The sequence below is a fragment of the Pristis pectinata genome, chromosome 9 (genome assembly GCF_009764475.1).
Source record: "Pristis pectinata isolate sPriPec2 chromosome 9, sPriPec2.1.pri, whole genome shotgun sequence".
NCBI lineage: Eukaryota > Metazoa > Chordata > Chondrichthyes > Rhinopristiformes > Pristidae > Pristis > Pristis pectinata.
In genome coordinates this window covers 12,228,962-12,252,797 of record NC_067413.1, presented here as the reverse complement: position 1 = coordinate 12,252,797, position 23,836 = coordinate 12,228,962, and the positions used below count along the sequence as shown (strand labels likewise).

The following is a 23,836-nucleotide window of genomic DNA, read 5'->3' as shown; positions in this document are numbered from 1 at the left end:
CCATCACCTTAAAGGTAATCAATATACAAATTGATGGTGAGAAAAAAAGGCTAGAAAAGTGCTAGAGACACTTGCCAATATCTTTGGAGCAAAGAAATAGACTGAGTTTGCACCCAAAATGAGTACATATTTGTCTTTCTTTTACTCAAGACTTTAGGATGGAAGGCATTATATCTATCTGCCTTATTTCAAATAATCTGTGCCCATTCTAGTACCAAGCCGTGAAAAACATCTTGAAAGATGTATATAGAAGCAAAATACTATAGATGCAGAGGCAGCATTGTGGCATGGCAGGTAGTGCTGCTACCGAAAAGCTCTGGTGACCCAGGTTCGATCCTGACCTCAGGTGCTCTCTCTGTGTGGAGGTTGCACATTGTTCCTGTGACCACGTAGGATTTCTGGGGTGTTCCTATTTCCTCTGACATCTCAAAGATGTGCAGGTTGGTAAGTTCATTAGCCACTGTACACTGTCCCTTGCCTTTTATGATTTACAAGGGCCTGAGTTATAGCGAGAGGTTGGGCAGGCTAGGACTTTATTCCTTAGAACGTAGGAGACTGAGGGGTGTCCTTATAGAAGTGTATAAACTCACGAGGGGCATAGATTGGGTGAACGTACACAGTCTTATTCCCAGGGAAAGGGAATCAAAAACTATAGGAGAAAGATTTAAAAGGGACTTGAGGAGCAACTTCTTCAATGCAGAGGGTGGTACGAATATAGATCGAGCTGCCAGAGAAAGTGGTTGAGGAAGGTACAATAATGACATTTGGATAAGTATATGGATGGGAAAGGTTTGAGATACAGGCCAAATGTGGGCAAATGGGACTAGCTTAGGTGGGCACCTTGGTCAGCATGGACAAGTTGGGCCGAAGGGCCTGCTTCCATGTTGTATTACTTTTTTTAAAAAAAAGCATTGAGGTGCAGTTACCACAACAATGTGTGAAATCCAGTTGCTAATTTGTGCAAAGCAAGATGCCACAAAGAACATGTGATAATGTCTGGTTAATCTGTTTTAGTGATGTTGGTTGAAGGTTAACCAGCAATCAGCACAGCAGGGATTGTTTGGCACGTGACTACCACGACTGGGTGTTGACACTGGGTCCACTCACTTAAGATAGAAATGAAGTGAATTTGCAGCAGTCCGTCGCTGCCACATTGAAAGGACAGCCTAATTTATGCACTCACTCTCAGGATGGGGTGCTTGAGCTCCCAGCTGGCTGAACCATGACTGACACCTGACAATCCCAGCAGCTGTAAAAATTTCTGCTCCTGAAATTCAAACTAAGTGAAAATGTTTAAAAAGAAAATGATCTTCAGCCAGGAGCACATATCACAAAATTGTGCACTGACATAACATTAATTTCAGTCTGCTGAATAGTCACATTTCAATCAATTGACATGATTTAGTTAAAAATTACTTCCTGTCACTTTTGCCTCAGAAGTTTGCTATTTGAGACAATGGCGGTTCCCTGTTCCACAGATATGCGATAACACTTCACAATCCTGTGGAGAGTATTACACTCTCTTTGGTTCCTTTCCTGTAATCTATGGATGATTATGTTAAAACTTCCACTCACCTCCAGCTTTTAATCCCACTTTCCCTATTTGCTTTCCGCCATTATTGCTATTGTCCATCTTTCTCGTCTTTCCCCACCTCAGTTCTCCTTAATGCCTCTCAAATTACCTGTTCTTTGCGCATACTGAAGACTTTGATTACTCCCAGGCGCCTTCCTTGCTCACTCTTCTGCTCACTTCTTTCAAAGTTTGCAGATTTCTAAAACCCAAGCTTGATGGGTTTTCAGCTTCCCATTCTTCCTCGTCTCTGCAGCTTCCTCTGGCCCTAGGATGCTCTGAGATCTCCCCAGTCCTTTAAACCTGGCCTCATCCTCCTCCCTAATTCTCTTCCTCTCTTCCATAAGAATATAATAAATAGAAGCAGGAATAGGCAAACCACACTATCTTACCTGCTCTCCAATTCATAGAACAGTATATGAACAGGCCACTTGGCCTACAATGTCTGTGCTGACCTTGATGCCAATCCAAACTACTTCCATCTTCCTGCTCATAGTCTACATTCCTCCATTCCCTGCCTGTTCATGCACCTGTCTAAATGCCTTTTAAACGTTGCTATTGTATCTGCTTCCACCACTACCCCTGGCAGGATGTTCCAGGCAACCACCACCCTCTGTGTAAAAACTTGCCTCGCACATCTCCTTTAAACTTTCCCCCTCTCACCTTAAAGCCATGCCTTCTAGTATTTGGCATTTCCACCCTGGAGAAAAGGTTCTAACTATCTATCCTATCTATGCCTCTCATAATTTTATATACTTATTCAATAGATATTTTAGATACTATTCAATAAGATCATGACTCATCCTTTATCTTAGCTCCATTTTTCTGCCCTGAACCCACATCTCTTGATTGTCTTAATATCTAAAATTTATCGATCTCTCTGAATAGAATATATAATCAGTGACTTAGCCTCCGCTTGGATAATGAGTTTTAAAGATTCACTACCCTCTGGGTGAAGAGACTCTTCCTCGTCAATGTCTTGAACGGTCGACACGTTACTTGAAGACTACGAGCCCTGGTTCTGAGTACCCCAGCCAGTGGAAACACCAACCCCACATCTACCACGTCAAGCCTCAAGAAGTTCATACATTTAATGAAATCACCACTTATTCTTCTGAACAGAAGGTATAATTCTGAGAAATGAATGACAACAGACTACAAGAAATTCCCAATATTATCTTTCATTTCAGATTTTTAGCAACTCTAGTACTTTGTTTCCCAAACGACCAGCATTTCTCTCTTTGGTCTTTGCATTCACCCATACATCTGTACCAGAGAGACTCTCCACCCTGTGTCAGTCAGCACCATCCTCGTAGGTATCGTCACTTGCTCTCTCCTGGTCTTCACCCAGTCAACTTTTTCAGATTCTGATGAAAGGTCATCAACCTGAAACATTAATTCTGTTTATCTCTGCACATATGCTGCAGACCTGCTGAGTATTTGCAGTATTTTCTCTTTTTATTTCAGCTTTGAGCATCTGAAGTTTTATTGCTTTTCTAAAGATGCTCAAATGACTTTGAGAGGGCTGAAGATTTAGAGAGAGTGTCAGTGAAAGGCAAGATGGTTCTTTTGAGATACCATAGGGAACTTAGTGAGATGTGCGATCCAAACAAACAACCACCCTGCAGAATTCTCTGAATCTCTCTCACTACAACAGCTACAACAGGTACACATTTGCAGCTGTACTATGAACAGGGCTACAGCTGAGGAGAAGGACAGCGTCGATTTTTCTTTTTGTTTTAAATAAAGCATTCATTTGGAGAAAACAATCTCCCGATTAGTTTTGGCACCTGCATTTGGATCTTTTGAGGTTGTTCTCTGGCATTCACTTAGTAGAAAATTTCTAGCTGGCCAGCACAAAGGTAGCAAACCATGGCCTTCATATTTTCATTATACCTATGCATTCTTTTTGGACAATGATATTTACCCATATTTTGTGTGTGTGTGTGTGTGTGTGTGTGTGTGTGTGTGTGTGTGTGTGTGTGTGTGTGTGTGTGTGTGTGTGTGTGTGTATGTATCCTTTCACACAGGAGAGTTTGCTAACAAAATAATGGTGCAAAGTGTTATTAATAGGCAAACACAGCAGTGCCATTTGGTGAAGAGAGTATACACTCTGAATGCTGATCACCACAAGTTGCTGGCTGATGTGTGCCCCTCCACCATTAACTTATTGAAATCACCTTGCCTTCAATGGCCCCATGATTTTCATGAAGTTGGTGCATTTGCTATTAAACTTCCCACAAAGAAAATAATTAACAACAGAAGCACTCTTTAACATGTGCCTGATTCTGTCCAATCCAACCCACTGCATGCCCTCACCACCTCCCCCCACCATTGACTCTGAATACACTTCTCGCTGCCTCGGAAAAGCAGCCAACATAATCAAGGACCCCTCCCATTCTCTCTTTTCCCTTCTCCCATCAGGCAGAAGATACAGAAGCTTCTATCCCACTGTTATCAGACTCATGAACGGACCTCTCATATGGTAAAAGACGAACTCTTGATCTCTCAACCTACCTCGTCATGGCCCTTGCACTTTATTTGCCTTTCTGCACTGCACTCTCTCTTAAACTGCAACACTATATTCTGCATCCTGTTTTGCTTTCACTACCTCAATGTATTTACGTATGGAATGATCTTTCTGGATAGCAAGCAAACAAAAGCTTATCTCAGTACATGTGACGAGAATAAAACAATACCAGGATAATAAACCAATACCAATTCTTGCATTGCTGTTAACTTGTGCAGCCTTCCAGGACCATTCAAGCTAAAGGTTTCAGAGGTGCAGCCATTTTGTGAGCAGCAACTAGGCCTCAGGTGCTGGATCCTGAGGTACCGCCTCCAGAATGTCGTACTGGCCTTTTGACATTTAGTCTCTGACAATTAGAGACAGCTCAAATTGAAATAAATTAAACATCAATTTCTTTTAGAAAATTAAAGTAAAATTAAAAAAAGATGAATAAGCAATTTACTTACACTTTACCTTTTTACTCAAGATTGGGAACACTCACAAGAGAATGGGGTCATGCTACTTACGTAATGTAAGAAGCTGCGGAGAGTAGTGGACTCAGCCCAATACATCACGGGCACATCCCTCCCCACTATTGGTAGTATCTACAGGAGGCGCTGCCTCAAGAAGGCAACATCTATCATCAAAGATCCCCACCATCCGGGCCATGCTATCTTCTGTCAGCTACCATTGGGCAGGAGGCATAGAAACCTGAAGTCCCACACCACCAGGTTCAAGAACAGCTACCTCCCTTCAACCATTTGGTTCTTGTACCAACCGGAACAACTCTGATCACTACACTATGACCATTTTGATCACTTTCCACTGAAATGGATTTTGCTTTCTTCAGTTCTAACTGTGTTTTTTCTTGTAAAAATTATGTATAATTTATGTTTAATTTATGTTTTTCTTTTGAATGCTGCTTATCTGATGCTATGTGCCTGTGATGCTGCTGCAAGTAAGTTTTTCATTGCACCTGTGCATACATGTACTTGTGCACATGACAATAAACTCGACCTCAACCTCAACAGCCCAACAGCACTGTGGGTGGTCAGATGCCAGAATGACATCCTTCCCCATGGATCTCTGACTTCTGTGTCTGAATGAACAGGCACAGAAGGTAGAAGAGCTGACCTGTAAGGAGGACATCACCACTGATTCTCGATGCAAGTGAGAATAAAAAAGAAAACTGCAGATTCTGGAAATCGGAAATAACAACAGAAAATGCTGGAAATACTCAGCAGGTCAGGTCACCTCTGTGGGGAGAGAAACAGGGTTAACATTTCAAGTTGAAGCCCCTTCTTCAGAACTGGGGGAGAGCTTTCTGGTGAGAGAAAAGAAGCAGGGAGGGTAAGGGAGGGGGGTGCCTCTGATAGGGTAAAACCAGGGGTGACCATGGGGACAAGCTGTAAACAAGGTTATCTGGTCAATGAGTGAATGGGAGCAGTTAGAGAGTGAGAACAAAAGAATGTAGGAGCTGCCAAATGCAAAGCATGAAGGCATGCCCGACAGATTGGGCTGGGCATATCCACACCCAGAAGAATAAGATAAGATTTCTTCATTAGTCACATGTACATCAAAACACACAGTGAAATGCATCTTTTGTGCAGAGTGTTCTGCGGGCAGCCCGCAAGTGTCGCCATGCTTCCGGCGTCAACATAGCACGCCCACAACTTCCTAACCTATACGTCTTTGGAATGTGGGAGGAAACCAGAGCACCAGGAGGAAACCCATGCAGCCATGGGGAGAATGTACAAACTCCTTACAAACAGCGGCCAGAATTGAACCCGGGTCGCTGGCGCTGTAATAGCGTCACACTAACCGCTACACTAAAGGGAAAAAAAATGAGGAAACCAAAACAAGCTGAGTTGACTTCACAGATGGATGACTGATACAGACAGAGAAATCAAGTTATTTGAAGTAGCAGAATTCAATATTATCCACGTAGGTCGGTTTTGGCCCAATGTGATAATTGTTACCGCATCATCGATGGAGACGGGAGAGGTTCCAGAAGATTGGAGGGTTGTGGCTGTTGTTCCCTTATTCAAGAAAGGGAGTAGAGATAGCCCAGGAAATTATAGACCAGTGAGTCTTACCTCAGTGATTGGTAAGCGGATGGAGAAGATCCTGAAAGGCAGGAATTAAGAACATTTGGAGAGGTATAATATGATTAGGAATAGTCAGCATGGCTTTGTCAAGGGCAGGTCCTGCCTTAAGAGCCTGATTGAAGTTTTTGAGGATATGACTAAACACATCGATGAAGGGAGAGCAGTAGTTGTAGTGAATATGGATTTCAGCAAGGCATTTGATAAGGTACCCCATGCAAAGCTTATTGAGAAAGTAAGGAGGCATGGGATCCAAGGGGACATTGCAATGTGGATCCAGAACTGGCTGGCCCACAGAAGGCAAAGAGTGGTTGTTGAAGGGTCGTATTCTGCATGGAGGTCAGTGACCAGTGGTGTACCTCAGGGATCTGTCCTGGGACCCTTACTCTTTGTGATTTTTATAAACGACCTGGATGAGGAAGCGGAGGGATGGGTTAGTAAGTTTGTGGATGACACAAAGGTTGGAGGTGTTGTGGATAGTATAGAGGGCTGTCAGAGGTTACAGTGGGACATATATAGGATACAAGGTTGGGCTAAGAAGTGGCAGATGCAGTTCAACCCAAATAAGTGTGAAGTGGTTCATTTTGGTAGGTCAAATATGATGGCAGAATATAGTATTAATGGTAGGACTCTTGGCAGTGTGGAGGATCAGAGGGATCTTGGGGTCCGAGTTCATAGGACGCTCAAAGCAGCTGCACAGGTTGACTCTGTGGTTAAGAAGGCATATGGTGTATTGTCCTTCATCAATCAGGGAATTGAATTTAGGAGCCGAGAGGTATTTTTGCAGCTATATAGGACCCTGGTCAGACCCCACTTGGAGTACTGTGCTCAGTTCTGGTCGCCTCACTACAGGAAGGATGTGGAAGCCATAGAAAGGGTGCAGAGGAGATTTACAAGGATGCTGCTTGGAATGCGGAGCATGCCTTATGAAAGCAGGTTGAGGGAACTTGGCCTTTTCTCCTTGGAGCGACGGAGGATGAGGGGGGACCTAATAGAGGTATATAAGGTGATGAGAGGCATTGATCGGATGGATAGTCAGAGGCTTTTCCCCAGGGCTGAAATGGTGGCCACAAGAAGACATAGGTTTAAGGTGCTGGGGAGTAGGTATAGAGGAGATGTCAGGGGTAAGTTTTTTTTACTCAGAGAGTGGTGAGTGCGTGGAATGGGCTGCCGGCAACGGAGGTGGAGGCGGATGCGACAGGGTCTTCCAAGAGACTGTTGGATAGGTACATGGAGCTGAGTAAAATAGAGGGCTATGGGTAAGCCTAGTAATTTCTGGGGTAGGGACATGTTCGGCACAGCTTTGCGGGCCGAAGGGCCTGAATTATGCTGTAGGTTTCCTATGTTTCTATGACTGCCAATCAACTTCTATTCATTCCCTCAGACAGTTGAATCACATTCCTTCAGGTTGCGAATTGCTCCTGGAGACATTGCTTTGATCAGTCTTTGTGCTCCCATGGCGGACCAACATCATGCTTGAGAATGTAACTGCACTGGAGTGCACAAAGTCAGGCTGCAGTGCTCTTCTAGACACCCAGCTCACTACCACAGCAGTTTGAGCTCTTGCCATGCTGATAAACATACTGCCATATTCATGCACTATTCTTGATAAAATGGCTAAAAATATAAATCAAAAGAACACAAGAAAATAGGCCACTTAGCCCCTCAAACCTGCCCCATCATTCAATATGGTTATGGTTGATCTACCCTAGTCCTTAACTCCTTCTCTGTGCCAGACCCCATAGCCCTTAAGCCCCCAATCTTTTAAAAATTTCTCAACCTCTACCTTAAACACTTCTCATGAGCTAGCCTCCACAACTCTTTGGCCAGAACATTCCAGAGATTCACCAAAGGAGGACTAGGATCTGTCTAACCATCTAATAACAGCAGTTTCAGTTTGAGGAGGAACTAAAATTTGGGTAGGATTTGGAAGCTTGACTTCATTTGCCTCACTAGGTAAGGTGCCTTTGGAGCACAGTAATAACTTTTCATCAAAGTGAACCACAAGGTGTTATTTTATGAGGAGACGTAACAGGCATTGAGCTAGTCAGAGGAAAAATAAGACCAGAACACCGGGGAGCCACTGTGCGGTCATATCCAATGAAAATACACAATTCACAGAAATATTTCATTCAAGAAAATTTAATTTACATGCTGCAAAATTATAAAGTTGCATTATTCAATTTTATTCCCTCTTCCAAAACAACTCATGGATTAAAAATCTTTTCATTGTTTAATACTAAACATTGCTTAAGAATAGAAAAGCAAAAACTGCAAATGCTGGAAATCTGAGAGAAAAATAGAAAGTGCTAGAAATACTCAACACGTCAGGCAGCATCTGTGGAAAGAGAAACTGAGTTAAAGTTTCAGGTCTGTAACTCCTTCGTCAATTCTGATCTGTATTATATAGAACTGATGAAGGGTTATTGACCTGACACATTAACTCTGTTCCTCTCTCTACAGATGCTGCCTGACCTGCTGAGTATTTCCAGCACTTTTTGTTCTTATTGCTTAAAAATAATAGTGTTTAAGATTATTTTCGTTGTTCAGCAAATAGGTGAAAGGTCTGAGTCTAGACTTAATACCTAAACCATAAGCATATTGCATGAGAAATGCTTTCACACAGGTTTAAGATAAATCAAAATGAGTATAAAGTCTAGTACATTCACAGCACTGAATAGCATTAGATGGACACTTGCAGTACAAACACAGTAAATGGGCATAGGGAAATACAAGGAAAATAGGATTAGGGCCAATGGTTTCAACAAAGAACTCTAAACAATATCATTGGTCCATTGGCCTCTTGAATTTTTGTAAGTTGAAGGTTACAAATAATATGTACTATTGGGCCTTTGAGCCTTCTCTGTATAAAAATTATTACGTGCTATTATTGACTTGTTGGCAGTCCAGGAAATCTACCTCACACAACTGAAGTTTCCCTGAGCTTGATTGAGGAGCCGTGAAGAGAGATCCTGGGCTAAGGTGTGTTAAGCCTGCTCTCAATGGAGACAACAGTCCTCTCCACGAAGTCAGTCTGCGTTCTGTCAGTGGATCTGAGTCTATCCAGTCAATCTAAAAGTGTTCTATTTTTCATGGCTGATCAATTAAATACTATAAATTGCAACTAACTATGCAAATTGTAATTATTTATTTATTGGATAAATGTGTAATTTTTTGCTTTGGACAGTACATTAGCTATTCAAATAAAACACAAAACTAATTTGTGCAATTGATATCAGAAAATTCATCGTCCTGTGTACATTACCCTAAAATGGACTGTTCAATAACTTCACACAATACATTGCAAAGTCACCAGTACAATATTTTTAGTTTGCTATAAAAATATAGTGTACAGTAATAACAATAACAAACACTCACCTTTCAAATCCTATCTGTCTGAAGGTCTTTTCCCAATCCGTGCCTGGTAAAAATAAAACACAAAACAATTAATTATTGTAGTCATTGTGTGGAGGATTCAACAAGATGCAATACAATCCAAAAACTACCAATTGCAATTCACAGAAATCCGTGTGATTATGCAGCAAATTGCTCTGCTGTTTTTTCACAACACATTCCACAGTAACCCTTTTTTAGCCCACTGATACAACACCAATGGAATTTTTCTAAGTACTCTCTTTTGATAGCTGCCAGGACTAAAAAGTGTTGTTGGCTATTCTTAAATTGCTTCATTGTATATAAAATGGCAGTTTGTTCATACGGTATGATACTAGCCGTGATTATTTTGTGATGCATTCGCTGCATGACCACTTGATTTCAACAGCAACCCAGAAGGTTTGGCAGATAAAATTCCTGTCCATCCAATTACATTTTCTAGAAAGCAAATAACACTGCGAATGCTGGAATCTGAAGCAAAAACAGAAATGCTGGAAGAACTCAGCCAGTCAAGCAGCATCTTTAGAAAGAGAAACCAGTTAATGTTTCATTAAAACACAATTATATTTTTTGTCTGGTGACACCAGGCAAGTACACCCCAGTTGTACCATCTAACCAGCAAGGTGCTTTATTCAACTAATTTTCATTTGATTTGGTTCCATTGGGCATCAGCCTTTCCGAGTACTCACATCTATTAAATGTTCTGTATTTGTTTTGAAATTTGCTGGCTTAATTTTGCCCTCAGGCTTAAGCATGTTCTTCAAAGGTACTCGGAAGTCAACAACAGCTGTATCCAGCTTTTGTAAAGTACCATATTTTTGTACATGATCTCAAAAACAAAGGCGACATTTAAAGCTTCACTTTTGATGAAAGCTCACTGACATTTGGAAGTTTGAATAGAATTCTTGTTTAATTATAATTCTGAATTTCCAGCATTGTAGCAGTGGCTCCACTTCTTGGCTCTAATGTGCCCTGGAACTTTTTGAAAGGCATATTAAAGGGATTTATATCATTGCAAATCTTTCTTTTAAACACGGTCTCTGTAGCATTTATCTTCAAACTTCTCTAGCCATTGTCAATGCTTGCATAATCAAAGCAATAATAGTCTGAGGACAGAACGAGCGTTCAGCGGCATAAAAGCAGGCCCTTTGGCCTACCACATCCATACTGACCATCAATTACATACCTAGACTGATCCCATATACCAACACTTGGTCTGCAGCCTACAATGTCTTGGAGATTCAAGTACCAGTGCTCCTTAAATATTGTGGGAGTGTCTGTTTCCATCCCTTCTCGGGCAGTGTGCTCCAGGTTGCAACCACAGTCTGGGTGAAAAAGATTATTTATTTTCATTCTATTTACTAGTCACCTGTACATCGAAACACACAGTGAAATGCGTCCTTTTGCGTTACTGAGAATGCGCTGGGGGGGCAGCCCGCAAGTGTCGCCACTCTTCCAGCGCCAACGTAGCACGCCCACAGCTCCTGACCCGTACGTCTTTGGAATGTGGGAGGAAACCGGAGCGCCCAGAGGGAACCCACGCGGACACGGGGAGAACGTACAAACTCCTTACAGACAGCGGCCGGAATTGAATCCAGGTCACTGGCGCTGTAATAGCGTTACGCTAACCACTGCACTACTGTGCCTGATAGATTAATTGCTCACTGTTAGCTACCTATGGTGTAGGTAGGTGCAGGGAGAATCAGGTGGGACTGGATGTGCAAATTTTCCTCCACAGATCTTTCTCTCTCCACAGATGCTCCCTGACTTTCTGACTTATTCCAGCATTTTCTGGTTTTATTTCAGATTTCTAACATCTAAGATATATTGCTCTGGATTTCCCTCAACACATGTCCTTCTGGTTCTTCCCATCCCACGCACTAAACAGTCATATGAAAAGCATGTAGTTGTATGCATGTAATGTATTAAACAGATTCATCTATAATAGAGGGCATGATATCAGTTTCACAGAAATTAATATGATTGAGCACAATCGACATGAATTAATGAAATGGAAATCATGTTTGACTAATTATTGGAATTCTTTGAGGATGCATCTGGTAAATCAGATGATAGGGGAACCAGACAACTGGAGTATTTGGATTTTCAGTGTGTTTCTGATAAGATTCCATTCTCAAGACTGCTGAAGAATTGGGGGTAATATGCTATCATGACTTGGTTAACAGATAGTAAACAAAGAATTGGAATTATTGGTCCTTCTTAGGTTGGGTAACTGTGAGTGGTGAGGTACAGGAAGGATTGGTGCTGGAACCCCAGCTATTCACAACCAATATGAACAATTTGGCTGAGGGGACCAAATGTAACATCTCCAAGTCTGCTGATGATGCCAAATTAAGTGGGAATGCATGTAGTGATGAGGACGCAAAGAAGCTTCAAGGGGATATATGCATGCTAACTGTACAGACAAAAACATGGCAGATGGTGTTCAATGTGGTAACATGTGAGGCTATTCACTTAGGTAAAAATGCTGAGTATTTTTTAAGTGATGAGGGATTGGGAAATGCTGATATTCAAAGGGACCTGGGTGTCCTGTATACAAGTCAGTGAAAGCTAACAGGTAGTTAGGAAGGCAAAGGATATGTTGGTCTTTATTGCAAAAGGCTGAGTACAAATTTAAAGATGTCTTAGTACAATTTTACAGGACCTTGGTAAGGCCACACCTGGAATATTGTGCACAGTTCTGATCTCCTTACCTAAAAAAAGTATATACTTCCTCCAGAGGAAATGCAATGAAGATTCACCAGACTGGTTCTGGGATGGTGGACCGGTCAAATGAGGAGAGATTGAGTAGGCTGGGCCTTTATTCTCTGGAGTTCAGAAGAATAGGAAGTGATTTCATTGAAGCAGAGAAAATTCTAAGAGGGCTTGACAGTGTAGCAGTGGGGAGGAACTTAGCCTTAGCAGACAAGTCTAGAATTAGGGCTCTCTGTCTCAAAATAAGTACTTAGGACATAAAGGGGGAGAAATGTCTTCACCCAAAAGCTGCTGAATCTTCAGAATCCTCGACCTGGAGGGCTGTGGAGGTTCACTCATTGATGGTGTACAAAACAGATCAATATGTTTCTGGATATTAAAGGAATCAGGAGATATGGGGAGAAGGGGCAGGAACATAGTTTAAGATGAAGAAGATCAGCGATGACCTTGTTGAATTGTGGAGCAGGCTTAAGGGATCAAATCACCTACTTCTGCTTTCATGTGTCTTTGTGTTGTCATATTTCTTATTGATTCATGCAAATTCCTTAAAAGTTTATGAGAAACCTTATTGTAAAAGAAATTTGTTCTGCAGTTTTGTTTAAGGATCAGACAAAAAAGAAGATATTTCTATATCCACAGATGCTGCCTGATCTTCTGAGGTTTCCCTGTATTTTTTGTTTGCATTTCAGATTTCCAGCATCTATGTTCTTTGACATTTGTCAGGTGTTTCACAGCCTTTTTCCACAGTGACAGATTTAGGAAAGTTGAATATTCAATAGCAAAGTGGCTGGGCATGACTTGCACAAACCAAGCAGGGTGCATTCCACATACTAAATAGAAGATGCACAAGTTACTAGCACAATGGCAGGGAAAAAAAAATCTCAGGTGAACCGCCCTGCCTACTCTTGTACACATTCAAGTCGGAAAGGAACAGAAACTTGCCCATGGAAATCAAAAAATAACTGCAGATGCTGGAAATCTGAAACAGAAACAGGGAAAGGTGTAGGTCAGGCAGCATCTGTGGGAAGAGAAATAAAGTTTATGTTCCAGTTGAAGACTTTTTGTCAGAAGTTCTGAAAAAGGGTCCTCGACCTGAAATATTAACTTTGTTTCTTCCACCACAGATGCTGGCTGACCTGCTGAATATGTCCAGCATTTTGTTTCTATTTCAGAAACTTGTCCTAAGTGGCAAGCACTGAACCAACAGCACCTGTTGCCAGATTTACTCACCTCCGTGGCTTCCTCTGAAGCCAATGGAACATAAATGGAAATGAATGTATGGAAGCAGGAATAGTCTGCAGCCAACACTTTCACATGCACAGAACATTAATAACCAAAAGCAAATTTCTTCCTCAAGGCTGAGATTGCCTAGCCTTTATTGATTTTATTACTCTTAAAGCAGATTATCTGGCCATTATCACCCAGTGTGTACAAATTCAGCTTTCCAGAATTGGAAGAATGTCTGCAGTTCAAGTGTACTTATTGGCTGTGAAGAGCTCCGGGACATCCTGAATTTGTGAAATGCAGCATTTTTATTTGGATTATTCATTATATCTACCAATTCAACTCTGCAACACGATCAATCTCAGCAACACATTGGAGCTGGCACTTATGTAAACTACAAGAAAGATTGTTCTGTTGAAAGATTGCACCATACTTGGTAACTGGTTATTGTGTTCAGGCAAAAATGTAAATTTTATTACAGTTTCCAGCATTTGGGTTTTCCTTTCAAGCAAGTGCACCCATATCTCAGAACAAAATAAAATGTGATTAATATTAACTCTGTGTGATATTTAGACAAGAAGCTGGCAGAGAAATTATCACTACAAAAATGGGAAGAGCCAAAATCAAACTCATTCAAGCTGTCTTACTGGAATTTTGATCCAAAGGCAACATGTTTTTGGCAAAGTATCAGAATTTATCATAAATTAATAGCTTATTAAGATTTTTAATAGCATTTTTGCTGTGAGTTCAATTTTATAAATCTGAATCCCAAGAGGTATGAGGGCCAGCATGTGATAAACTACAAAAGCTGCCACTCATTTTAAGACTCCAACTGTTCTAGCTTCTCAATGCATTTTTTCTCAATCCTCACTCCAGTCCCATAAAATGCACTTGATGTCTAACACCATTGTGTCACCTGAAATAGTCCGTAATATGACCAACCCACACAGTGAATTTCTCAAAGTCAGCACAAAACAAAACCTTTGCTTATTACATTTGTATCATCCCTATTGAGTCTCTATCACTTTCAATTAAAAAAATTCTAACCACTTATTCCAATTCAGCTTTGGTTCAATCAGGTTGCAATTGATCCAAACCCCAAGTGGTGAAGTTTTCCACAGCCAATTGTACCTCAGCCAAACTAATCACACAGAACAAAGAGAGACATGAACTTTTGGAAGGGTGCAGCAAGTCCATCATCGTTTGAAAGTGAAACGGCAAGTTAAATTTCAGATGGCGCCTCCTTGTTGTAACGTTAACATCTCCCTTCAGGAACTTATGTACTTCCTGAGAGCTCCATCATTTTCTGTTTCAGACTCCAAGTTGCTGCATCCTGAACATTTTATATGGTAAAAGTATTCAATGGCACATGATGCAAGTAATCATGAGTGTCATCATCATAACTACAATTTAATAATTGTTGCTAAATTTAAAAGTAAAATGCTCTGCCATTATACAACCAGAACTATTTCTCTTTTGTTTTTTGCTGTTTACTGTTAGAAATATTGGTGCTGGAGTAAGGAACTCTACAATTCAGGGACCAATTTTCAGGTTGAGTAATATCTAGTGAGGAACACTACACCAAGAGGTACAGTAACCATAAGATATAGGCAGAATTAGGCCATTTGGCCCATCGAGTCTGTTCCGCCATTTAATCATGGCTGATCTTTTTTCTTCAACCCCATTCTCCCACCTTCTCTCTATAACCCTTAACCCCTTTACCAATCAAGAACCTATCAGTCCCTGCCTTAAATACACCCAATAACTTGGCCTCCACAGCCCTCTGTGGCGATGAATTCCACAGATTCACCACCCTCTGGCTGAGGAAATTCCTCCTCATTTCAGTTTTAAAGGGATGTCCCTTTATTCTGAGGCTGTGCCCTCAGATCCTACTTTCCTACTAATGGAAACATCCTCTCCACATTTGTACAATTCATAACAACATTCTCCATCTCCAATCATAGAAGAACATTCTCCACAACTGTAAAGTGCTTCACATTTTCCAACTGCCACACCAACCGCCCAGTAGCCTGTGACTTTGGCAACTAAAGCAAAAAGAGGCAGGCTTCTATGCCCATGCCCCAACAGAATCTGAACCTACCAGCAATCCCAGCAATCTGGGCTGAACTTGAACTCAGGTCCCAGAGGCAGGAATCCAGTGTCTAATACACTCTACCAACCAATTCTCACCACTGAAGGGATCACTTTGTGTCACCCACCTTCACACCAGAGTCAAGTGATACCAACCTTGAAGTTCTGTTGTATAGCACAATATGTTTCTGTGCTCTGCCATAGACTTTGTCCAGAACATAACTGTTAAGTGGATACTTGTATGCCGGTAAAGCACTTATTAAATAGATGTGGATTATGTGCATGCACACAGAAGCCACAGAACACACATAGTTTTGACAAATAGCATGCAATATTCATTCTGACGGTATCTGCACAAAATTAGAGTCATCACACTATACAGCACAGAAACAGGCCTTTCGGCACAACGTATCCATGTCAACCAAGTTCCCTAACTGAGCTAGTCTCATTTCCCTAAGTTTGGCCCGTATCCCTCTAAACCTTTGCTATCCATGTAACTGTCCAAATGCCTTTTAAATGTCACTATTGTAACCACCTCTCTGACTTTCACTGGCAGTTTGTTCCATATACTCACGACCCTCTGTGGGTTGCCCCTCAGATCCCTTTTAAGTCTTTCCCCTCTGACTTAAGGCTTATACCCTCTAGTTTTGGACTCCCCTACAATGGGGAAAAAAACTTTGGCTATTCACCTTATCTATGCCCCTCATGATTTTATAAAGCTCTATAATATCACCCTCATCCTCCTACACTCCAGGGAAAAAAAGTTCCAGCCTATCTAGCCTCTCTTACAACCCAATCTCTCCAGTCCTGGTAACATCCTCATAAATCTTTTTTGCACCCTCTCCAGTTTAATGGCTTCCTTCCTATAGCAGGGTGACCAGAACTGTACACAGCACTCCAACTTGTACTGCAAGTGATGCATTTTTCTCATTCTAGATCGCCCTTACCTAGATACAAACTTAGGAATGTAGAAATTAGGAGGAGTAGGCCATTCAGCCCCTTGAGCATGCTCCTCCATGGCTGATCTGATTGTAACCTCAAATTCACATTCCCATCTGTCCCTGGCACCTTTCACCTGCTTGCTTATCAAATAATTATCTGACTTAAAAATATTCAAAGAACCTGCTTCCATTGCCTTTTGAGGAAGACAATTCCAAAGACTCACAACTTTCTGAGAGGGAAAAAAATTGTCTCATCTCTGTCTTACATGAGTGACCTCTCATTTCGAAATGGTGACCTCCCTAAGTTCTAGACTTGTTTCATTCAAGACCCCTCAATCTTCTAAACTTTAGCAGTTGGTCAAGACTGCCTGCAGCATTATTTAAATGGATCCACCCTGACTTGGGTGGGACTGGGAGAATTTTGAGGCATCCATCTTCTACCTGGTAGAGTTCTCTCAATACTTTAGGTGTTCTTTCTTAGTGTTCCACTCAACAACCTCACTTACTATTGACGTTCTCAGATCATCTCTCCCACTCCAGGCCCCACGATCCTTTCCTCAACCACCCCATTCCAACCATCTCCTTCACCGAGCCTCCCTGTTCCCCCGCCACTCCTCGCTAGCACTGACCATCTCCCGCACTGACCTCCCATCTCCAAGTATAACCCACGCCAACAGTTCTCTCCTCCCATCCGAGTACTCCTGATTACTTCCTGCTTCTCCCACCTTCTCCTTCCCAGAATCATCCCACCTCCCATCCCAATCCACTGCTGAATACTTCCTCTGTGAGCACCACTCTTCCGAGTGGCAGGAGGAGGTTAAGGAATAAATGGCACAGGGTATTGCATGAGTTCCTTCATTGAAGACCTGATCTAGTTTTCAATGTGTTAAACTTCATATATGTCGGAACACCTCTGTAAAAAAAACTCACACAAAACTGGGATGGATCCCTTGACCAGCACAACTTGGATACAGGCTGTCCCCGGGTAACAAATGGGTCCATTTTGACAGATGTCCTTTAGTCAATTTTGTCCACGAGTTGGAAAATACACAAAAATATGGTCACTACACCTCCACAGTATTGTAATGAATGGCATCAAAAACACATAAGATTGATAAGAAAGATTAATTACTAAGATGGAGAGAGAGAGAGGAAATTAGTTCTGCCGTCTGTAAGAATGAACGTATGTATGCATCATGGCTTGGTACGGCAACTGCTCTGCCCAGGGGTGCAAGAAACTGCAGAGAGTTGTGGACACAGCCCAGTGCATCACAGAAACCAGTCTCCCCTCCATGGACTCTGTCTTTACCTCTCGCTGCCATGGTGAAGCAGCCAACATAATCAAAGACCCCCACGCACCCAGGTCATTTTCCCTTCTCTCCTCTCCCATCAGGCAGAAGATACAGGAGCCTGAGGGCACGTACCACCAGGCTGAAGGACAGCTGCTATCCCACGGTGATAAGACTATTGAACGGTTCCCTCATACGATGAGATGGACTCTTGACCTCACAATATACCTTGTTGTGACCTTGCACCTTATTGTCTGCCTGCACTGCACTTCCTCTGTAGCTGTGTCACTTTACTCTGTACTGTTATTGTTTTTACATGTACTACCTTAATGCACTCTGTACTAACTCAATGTAACTGTACTGTGTAATGAACTGATCTGTACGATCGGTAGGCAAGACAAGCTTTTCACTGTACCTCGGTACAAATAACAATAATTAACCAATACCAATAATGTATATACTTTGGACTCTTGAATTCAATAAAACTAAGGTTGCTCGTATGTATGCAGGGGTGTCCATAAGTCGGGCATTGATAAACTGGGAACAGGCTGTGCACCTTTTCACATGCGTTGCAATGTCTAGGTCACTTCACTTTAACATCAATTCCTCCTAGCGCAATGCACATTTTCACATGTATAAACGCCTACAAGTGGTGGATAAAGAAGGCCGCACAATCACTGAACTGGTTTGATCACAGGGCAAAAAAAAAACTTCAATGGAGCAGTGCAATGTCAATATCATGACTGGTATCACCACATTGTCATTACATTGATGATTTAACTGCTAGCTAGAGGTACTAGCAAGAAAGGCATGGACCAGTCCAGCTGGGAAATGAATGCCCACATGCCCTTGGAATGACATTCTCCTTTATGTGAGCAAACACAAAGCATGACAAATGACAGTGCTCCCATTACCGAACAGGAAGCAGCCATCTATTGGCACTGCTTTTGACTTCTGTGCACAATTTGGAATTGCACCTGATTTGATCCTTGGATGTCCATTTTGCTCTTTGAAATGAGTTCTCCTTCATCCCCTCTGTATCTCCATTTTTATATGGGTTTTTATCCCAGCGTCAGCAGGAGGTGGGGCAGCTAATGGGTCCACCATTAATAGATCGAGAGTAACACCACACTCTGGTGCAATTTAATCTACTGTTGTTCCAAAACACTGAGGCAGATTATTTATTTGTGCATTAGTACAACATCAGTGATAATGATCAGCAATGTGCATCTCCCCACTGGAGATGACTGAAATATGGAGCAAGGTGCTGGGAGCTTTCTCCTAGTTACACCAAGTATCCCCCATTGCACAAAGTCCTGCATTACATCAGTGATACATCTAGGTATACCCAATGAAAATTTAAAAAACAATCTAGTTATTATTGCATTATTGATGGGAGATTGCTGGCACAAATTGGCTGCCGTGTCACCTGCAGTGTAACAGTGATTACACTTCAAAAGTACTTCATTGGTTGTAAAGTGCTTTGGGACACTTTAAAGTTGCATAAGGAGCTTTATAAATGCTAGTCTTTCCTTCTTTATTATACCATCACCTTGAAGAAAAATCATCTTAACTACAACTCAGACCTTTTCCTCAGGGAAGTAGCTCATTTGGCAGTTCCATCAATCTCAGGCAGGTGATGGGAAGTGATTTAAATCATAATCGCAGCTGCCATTGAAGTTGCTCCCTGCAGAACAAGCACTTCCAATAAATATTCAACTTACAGGAACACAAGGCTAAAAGGCAGACCAGTGTGATAGTGGAGGTTTCATCAAGAGAAGTAAAACACAGCTCCTGTACAGTCAAGATCTTCAAATTATTTATGCTGGTGGGAATCTGTGTTTGGCCAGGTGTTTTTTTTTTATCATGAATGTGAGTACTTTGCACTCTCAGTGAATTTGCAGGCAGCCTTCACAAATGGGAAGCTAGTCTAAAAATTTGCTTTTAGAGTCACTATACTGACTGCTGTTAAGATGTACATTGCAACTGCATCTGACACAGCACAGTTTCCACAGTCTTCATTTTTTAAGCGAGCTTTCAAACAGTCAGCTCTCTACTTTCCTCTTCTGACTGTCATTAACTTGTGGTTATTCTATATATTAAATTGAAAACCATGTGCTTGGAACCATTTACCAGGAAACCCAATCTTGGCTCAGCGGGTAACACCTTCACTTCTGTCTCAAAGAGATTTAAGTTCCACTCCAGATGATTTTGAGCTCAAAATTTGGCTGAGACCCCAGTTCTGTATAATGGGAGTGCTGCAGTGTGAGAGATCATTTGGATGAGTTGTTGGATCAGGGCCTGTCAGGAAGATCCTAAGGTGCTACTTTGAAGAGCAGGGTAGTTGTCTCCTGTTATCTGGTCAATTATTCACCATTATTCACAGAAATAAAATCAGAAAAAGCCAGAGATACTCAGCGAGATAGGCAGCATCTTTGGAGAGAGAAACAGTTAATGTTTCCAGCTGATAGCTTCTGTCACAACAACAATGGGAACAAAAACTGAAAATACTCAGCAGGTCAGGCCTCATATGCAGGAAGAGAAACAGAGTCAACGCTTCAGGTTGGAGCTTGTAAAGCAGCAGGGATAGTGGGGGAGAGGTTTGTCTCCGATAGTGTAAAACCATGGCGATCACGGGGATAAGATTTCTTTATTAGTCACATGTACATCGAAAAACACAGTGAAATGCATCTTTTGCGTAGTGTGTTCGGGGGTCAGCCCGCAAGTGTCGCCACGCTTCCGGCGCCGACATAGCATGCCCGCAACTTCCTAACTTGTACGTCTTTGGAATGTGGGAGGAAACCGGAGCACCTGGAGGAAACCCATGTAGACATGGGGAGAACGTACAAACTCCTTACAGACAGCGGCCGGAATTGAACCCGGATTGCTGGTGCTGTAAAGTGTTAGACTAACCACTACACTACTGTGCCTGCTCAATCATGTTCCTGCCCAGGATTGGGCAGGCACGGTAGTGTAGCGGTTAGCGTAACACTGGGGAGATCATACAAACTCCTTACAGACAGTGGCCGGAATTGAACCTGGGTCGCTGGCGCTGTAAAGCGTTACACTAACCGCTACACTACTGTGCCTGCCCAATCATGGTCCCTGGGTATAAGGGGATAAACTAAATTACCTGGTCACTGAGTGAATGGGAGCAGCTAGAGGGCGAGAACATAGACAAAAGAAGCTAGACAAAAAAATGTGGGAATTACAAAATGCAGAATTACAAAGACAAACCCTGCAGGTCAAGAGAAAAAGGAAGATGACAAAAGAATGAAAAACAAACAAGCTGAGCTACAATTACAGATGGATAACTGATACAGACCGTGAAGTCAAGCTACCTGAAGTGGTAGAATTCAATATTGAGTCCAGAAGGTTGCAATATGCTCAGACGGAAGAGGAGATTCTGTTCCACAAGCTTGTGTGGGGCCTCATTGTAACAGCACAGGAGGCCACAGACCAATAGGTCAGAGTGGGAGTGGGACGGAGAATTAAAATGACAGGCGACAGGAAGCACAGGGTCACTCCTGCAGATTGAACACAGCGATCTGGAAAATGATCACCCAATCTGTGTTTGGTATCTCCAATCTAGACCAAGGCCATATTGTGAACACAGACTGCAGTACACCAGATTGGAAGAAGTCCGAGTGAATCACTGCTTCACCTGGGGAGAGAGTTTGAGTCCCTGGATGGTGGGAAAGGAAGAGGTGAAAGGACAAGTAGGAGCGTGGTTGGTGGAAACGGAAAAGTGAATCAGGGAATCACGAAGAGAATGTTTCCTGGGAAATGCTGAAAGTTAAGGAGAGGGAAAGGTGTGTCTGGTGGTGGAAATTCTTTGAAGTTGGCAGAAATTGCAGACGATGGTCCACTGAATCCTTCTGGTTAGGTGAGGACCAGGGAAATATCCTTGTTCTGTCCCTGAGGAGAGGGGGTGAGAGCACAGGTGCAGGAAATAGATGAGATCCGGTCAAGAGCTTTGTTAACAATAGTGGAAGGGAAGCCATGGTTCAGGAAGAAGGAAAACATTTCACAAGCACCTTTACAAAAAGTCTCATCATCAGAGTAAATATGACAGAGACTGGAATAGAGAATGGAATAGAGGCCTTTCAGGAGGCAGTGTGGGTAGTCAAGGTAGCTGAGGGAATCAGCAGGCTTGTAGTGGACGTTAGTAGCTAGCCTATCTCCTGAGATGGAGACAGAGAGATGCAGGAAAGGGAAGAGTCAACATCTCAGAGGATCTATCCTGGGCCCAACACATTGATGCAATCATGAAGAAGGCACGCCAGCAGCTCTACTTCAGTAGGAGTTTGAGGAGATTTGGTAGGTCACCAAAGACTCTTGTAAACTTCTACAGATGTACGCTGGAGAGCATTCTGGCTGGTTGCGTCACTGCCTGTATTGGAGGCTCCTATGTGCAGGTTGAAAGAGGCTGCAGAGGGTTGTAGATCCAAGCCAGCTCCATCATGGGCACAACCCCCCACCTCCCCCACCCGCCACTGAGGACATCTTCAAGAGGCGGTGCCTCAAGAAGGCGGCGCCTCAAGAAGGCGGCATCCATCATTAAGAACCCGCACCACCCAGGATATGCTCTCTTCACATTACTACCATCAGGGAGGAGGTAGAGGAGCCTGAAGACCCACACTCAATGTTTCAGGAACAGCTTCTTCCTCTCCGCCATGAGATTTCTGAATGGTCCATGAACCCATGAACATTACCTCTTTATGTCTCTTTTGCACTATTTACTTTTATAACTTACAGTAATTTTTTGTTATGTCTTGCACTGTACTGCTGCTGCAAAACAACAAATTTCACGATGTATGTCAGTGATAATACACCTGATTCCAATTCTGAGTCAAAGATAGACCATGTCGGGGCAGGGTGGAAATTGGCAGCTAAAGTAATGAAACTATTGAGTTCTGCCTGAGTGCAGGAGGCAGCACCAATGTAGTTATCAATGTGAAGAGAAAAGCGTTGAGGGAGTGGACCCAGGTAGGAGTGGAACAAAGATTGTTCCATGTATCCCACAAAAAGAGAGGTAGAGTTTGGGTCCATAGCTACTTTTCCACATCTTTGGAGGACTTTAGTTATGGGGAGAGATTGGATAGGCTGGGCTTGTTTCCCCTGGAGTTAAAGAGGCTGAGGGGTGACCTGACAGAAGTATGTAAGATTATGAGAGGCATAGATAGAGTAGCCAGTCAAAATTTTTTTCTCATGGTAGGGGTATCAAAAATAATAGAGCACATGTTTAAGGTGAGAGGAAGGAGTTTTAAGAAATATCTGATGGGTATTCTTTTTTAATGAGAGAATGGTTGACATTTGGAACTCGCTGCCAGAGGACGTGGTGGAATCAGATGCAATTACAATGTTTAGGAGGCATTTTGATGACGATATTTAAAATAGGCAAGGTAATAGAAGGATATGAAGGCACAAGATGCTGGAACCTGGAGCAAAAACCAAACTGCTGGAGGAACTCAGCAGGTCAGGCAGCATCTGTGGAGGGAAATGGACAGTTGACATTTTGGGTTGAGGACCTTCATCTAGACTGAAGGGGAGGTAGCCAGAATAAAGAGGAGAGTAGATGAATTCTTTTTTTCTTTAAAATGTAAAAAAATATTTTGCTTAAGGTTCCCATTAAAGCTGGTTTGTTATTGAACTTGAAACAAATAAAAAGAGCCAGTATAAAAAGGTTAGGGGGAGGGGTGGGACAAGAGCATGTACATGATAGGTGGAACGAGGTGAGGACGGTTTGATTGGCAGATGGAGTAAAGCGGGAGAGGATCCTACTGTGGGAAAATAGGATCAGTATAGATAGGCAGAAAGATCAGCATGGACATTTTTGTGCTGCACATTTCCATGATCCCATGACTCTAAAGGACTGGCGACATAATTCCAAAGGGATTGTGTGCGACTTGGAGAGGAGTTTGCAAGTGGTGGTGTTCCCCTTGCAAGATACTTACAACAAACAATCTCCATGTAACTTGAAATATGGATTGAACCCT

The 23,836-nt window shown here is 42.3% G+C and overlaps 1 protein-coding gene across 1 annotated transcript in view; it reads right to left on the bottom strand.

Moving 5' to 3' along the window:
* Positions 1 to 23,836, bottom strand: part of LOC127574433 (piezo-type mechanosensitive ion channel component 2-like) — a 521,253-nt gene that overhangs the window by 223,814 nt on the left and 273,603 nt on the right. Inside the window, 1 exon segment of the mRNA XM_052023441.1 lies at positions 9,563 to 9,605. Coding sequence (XP_051879401.1) covers positions 9,563 to 9,605 — 43 coding nt within the window.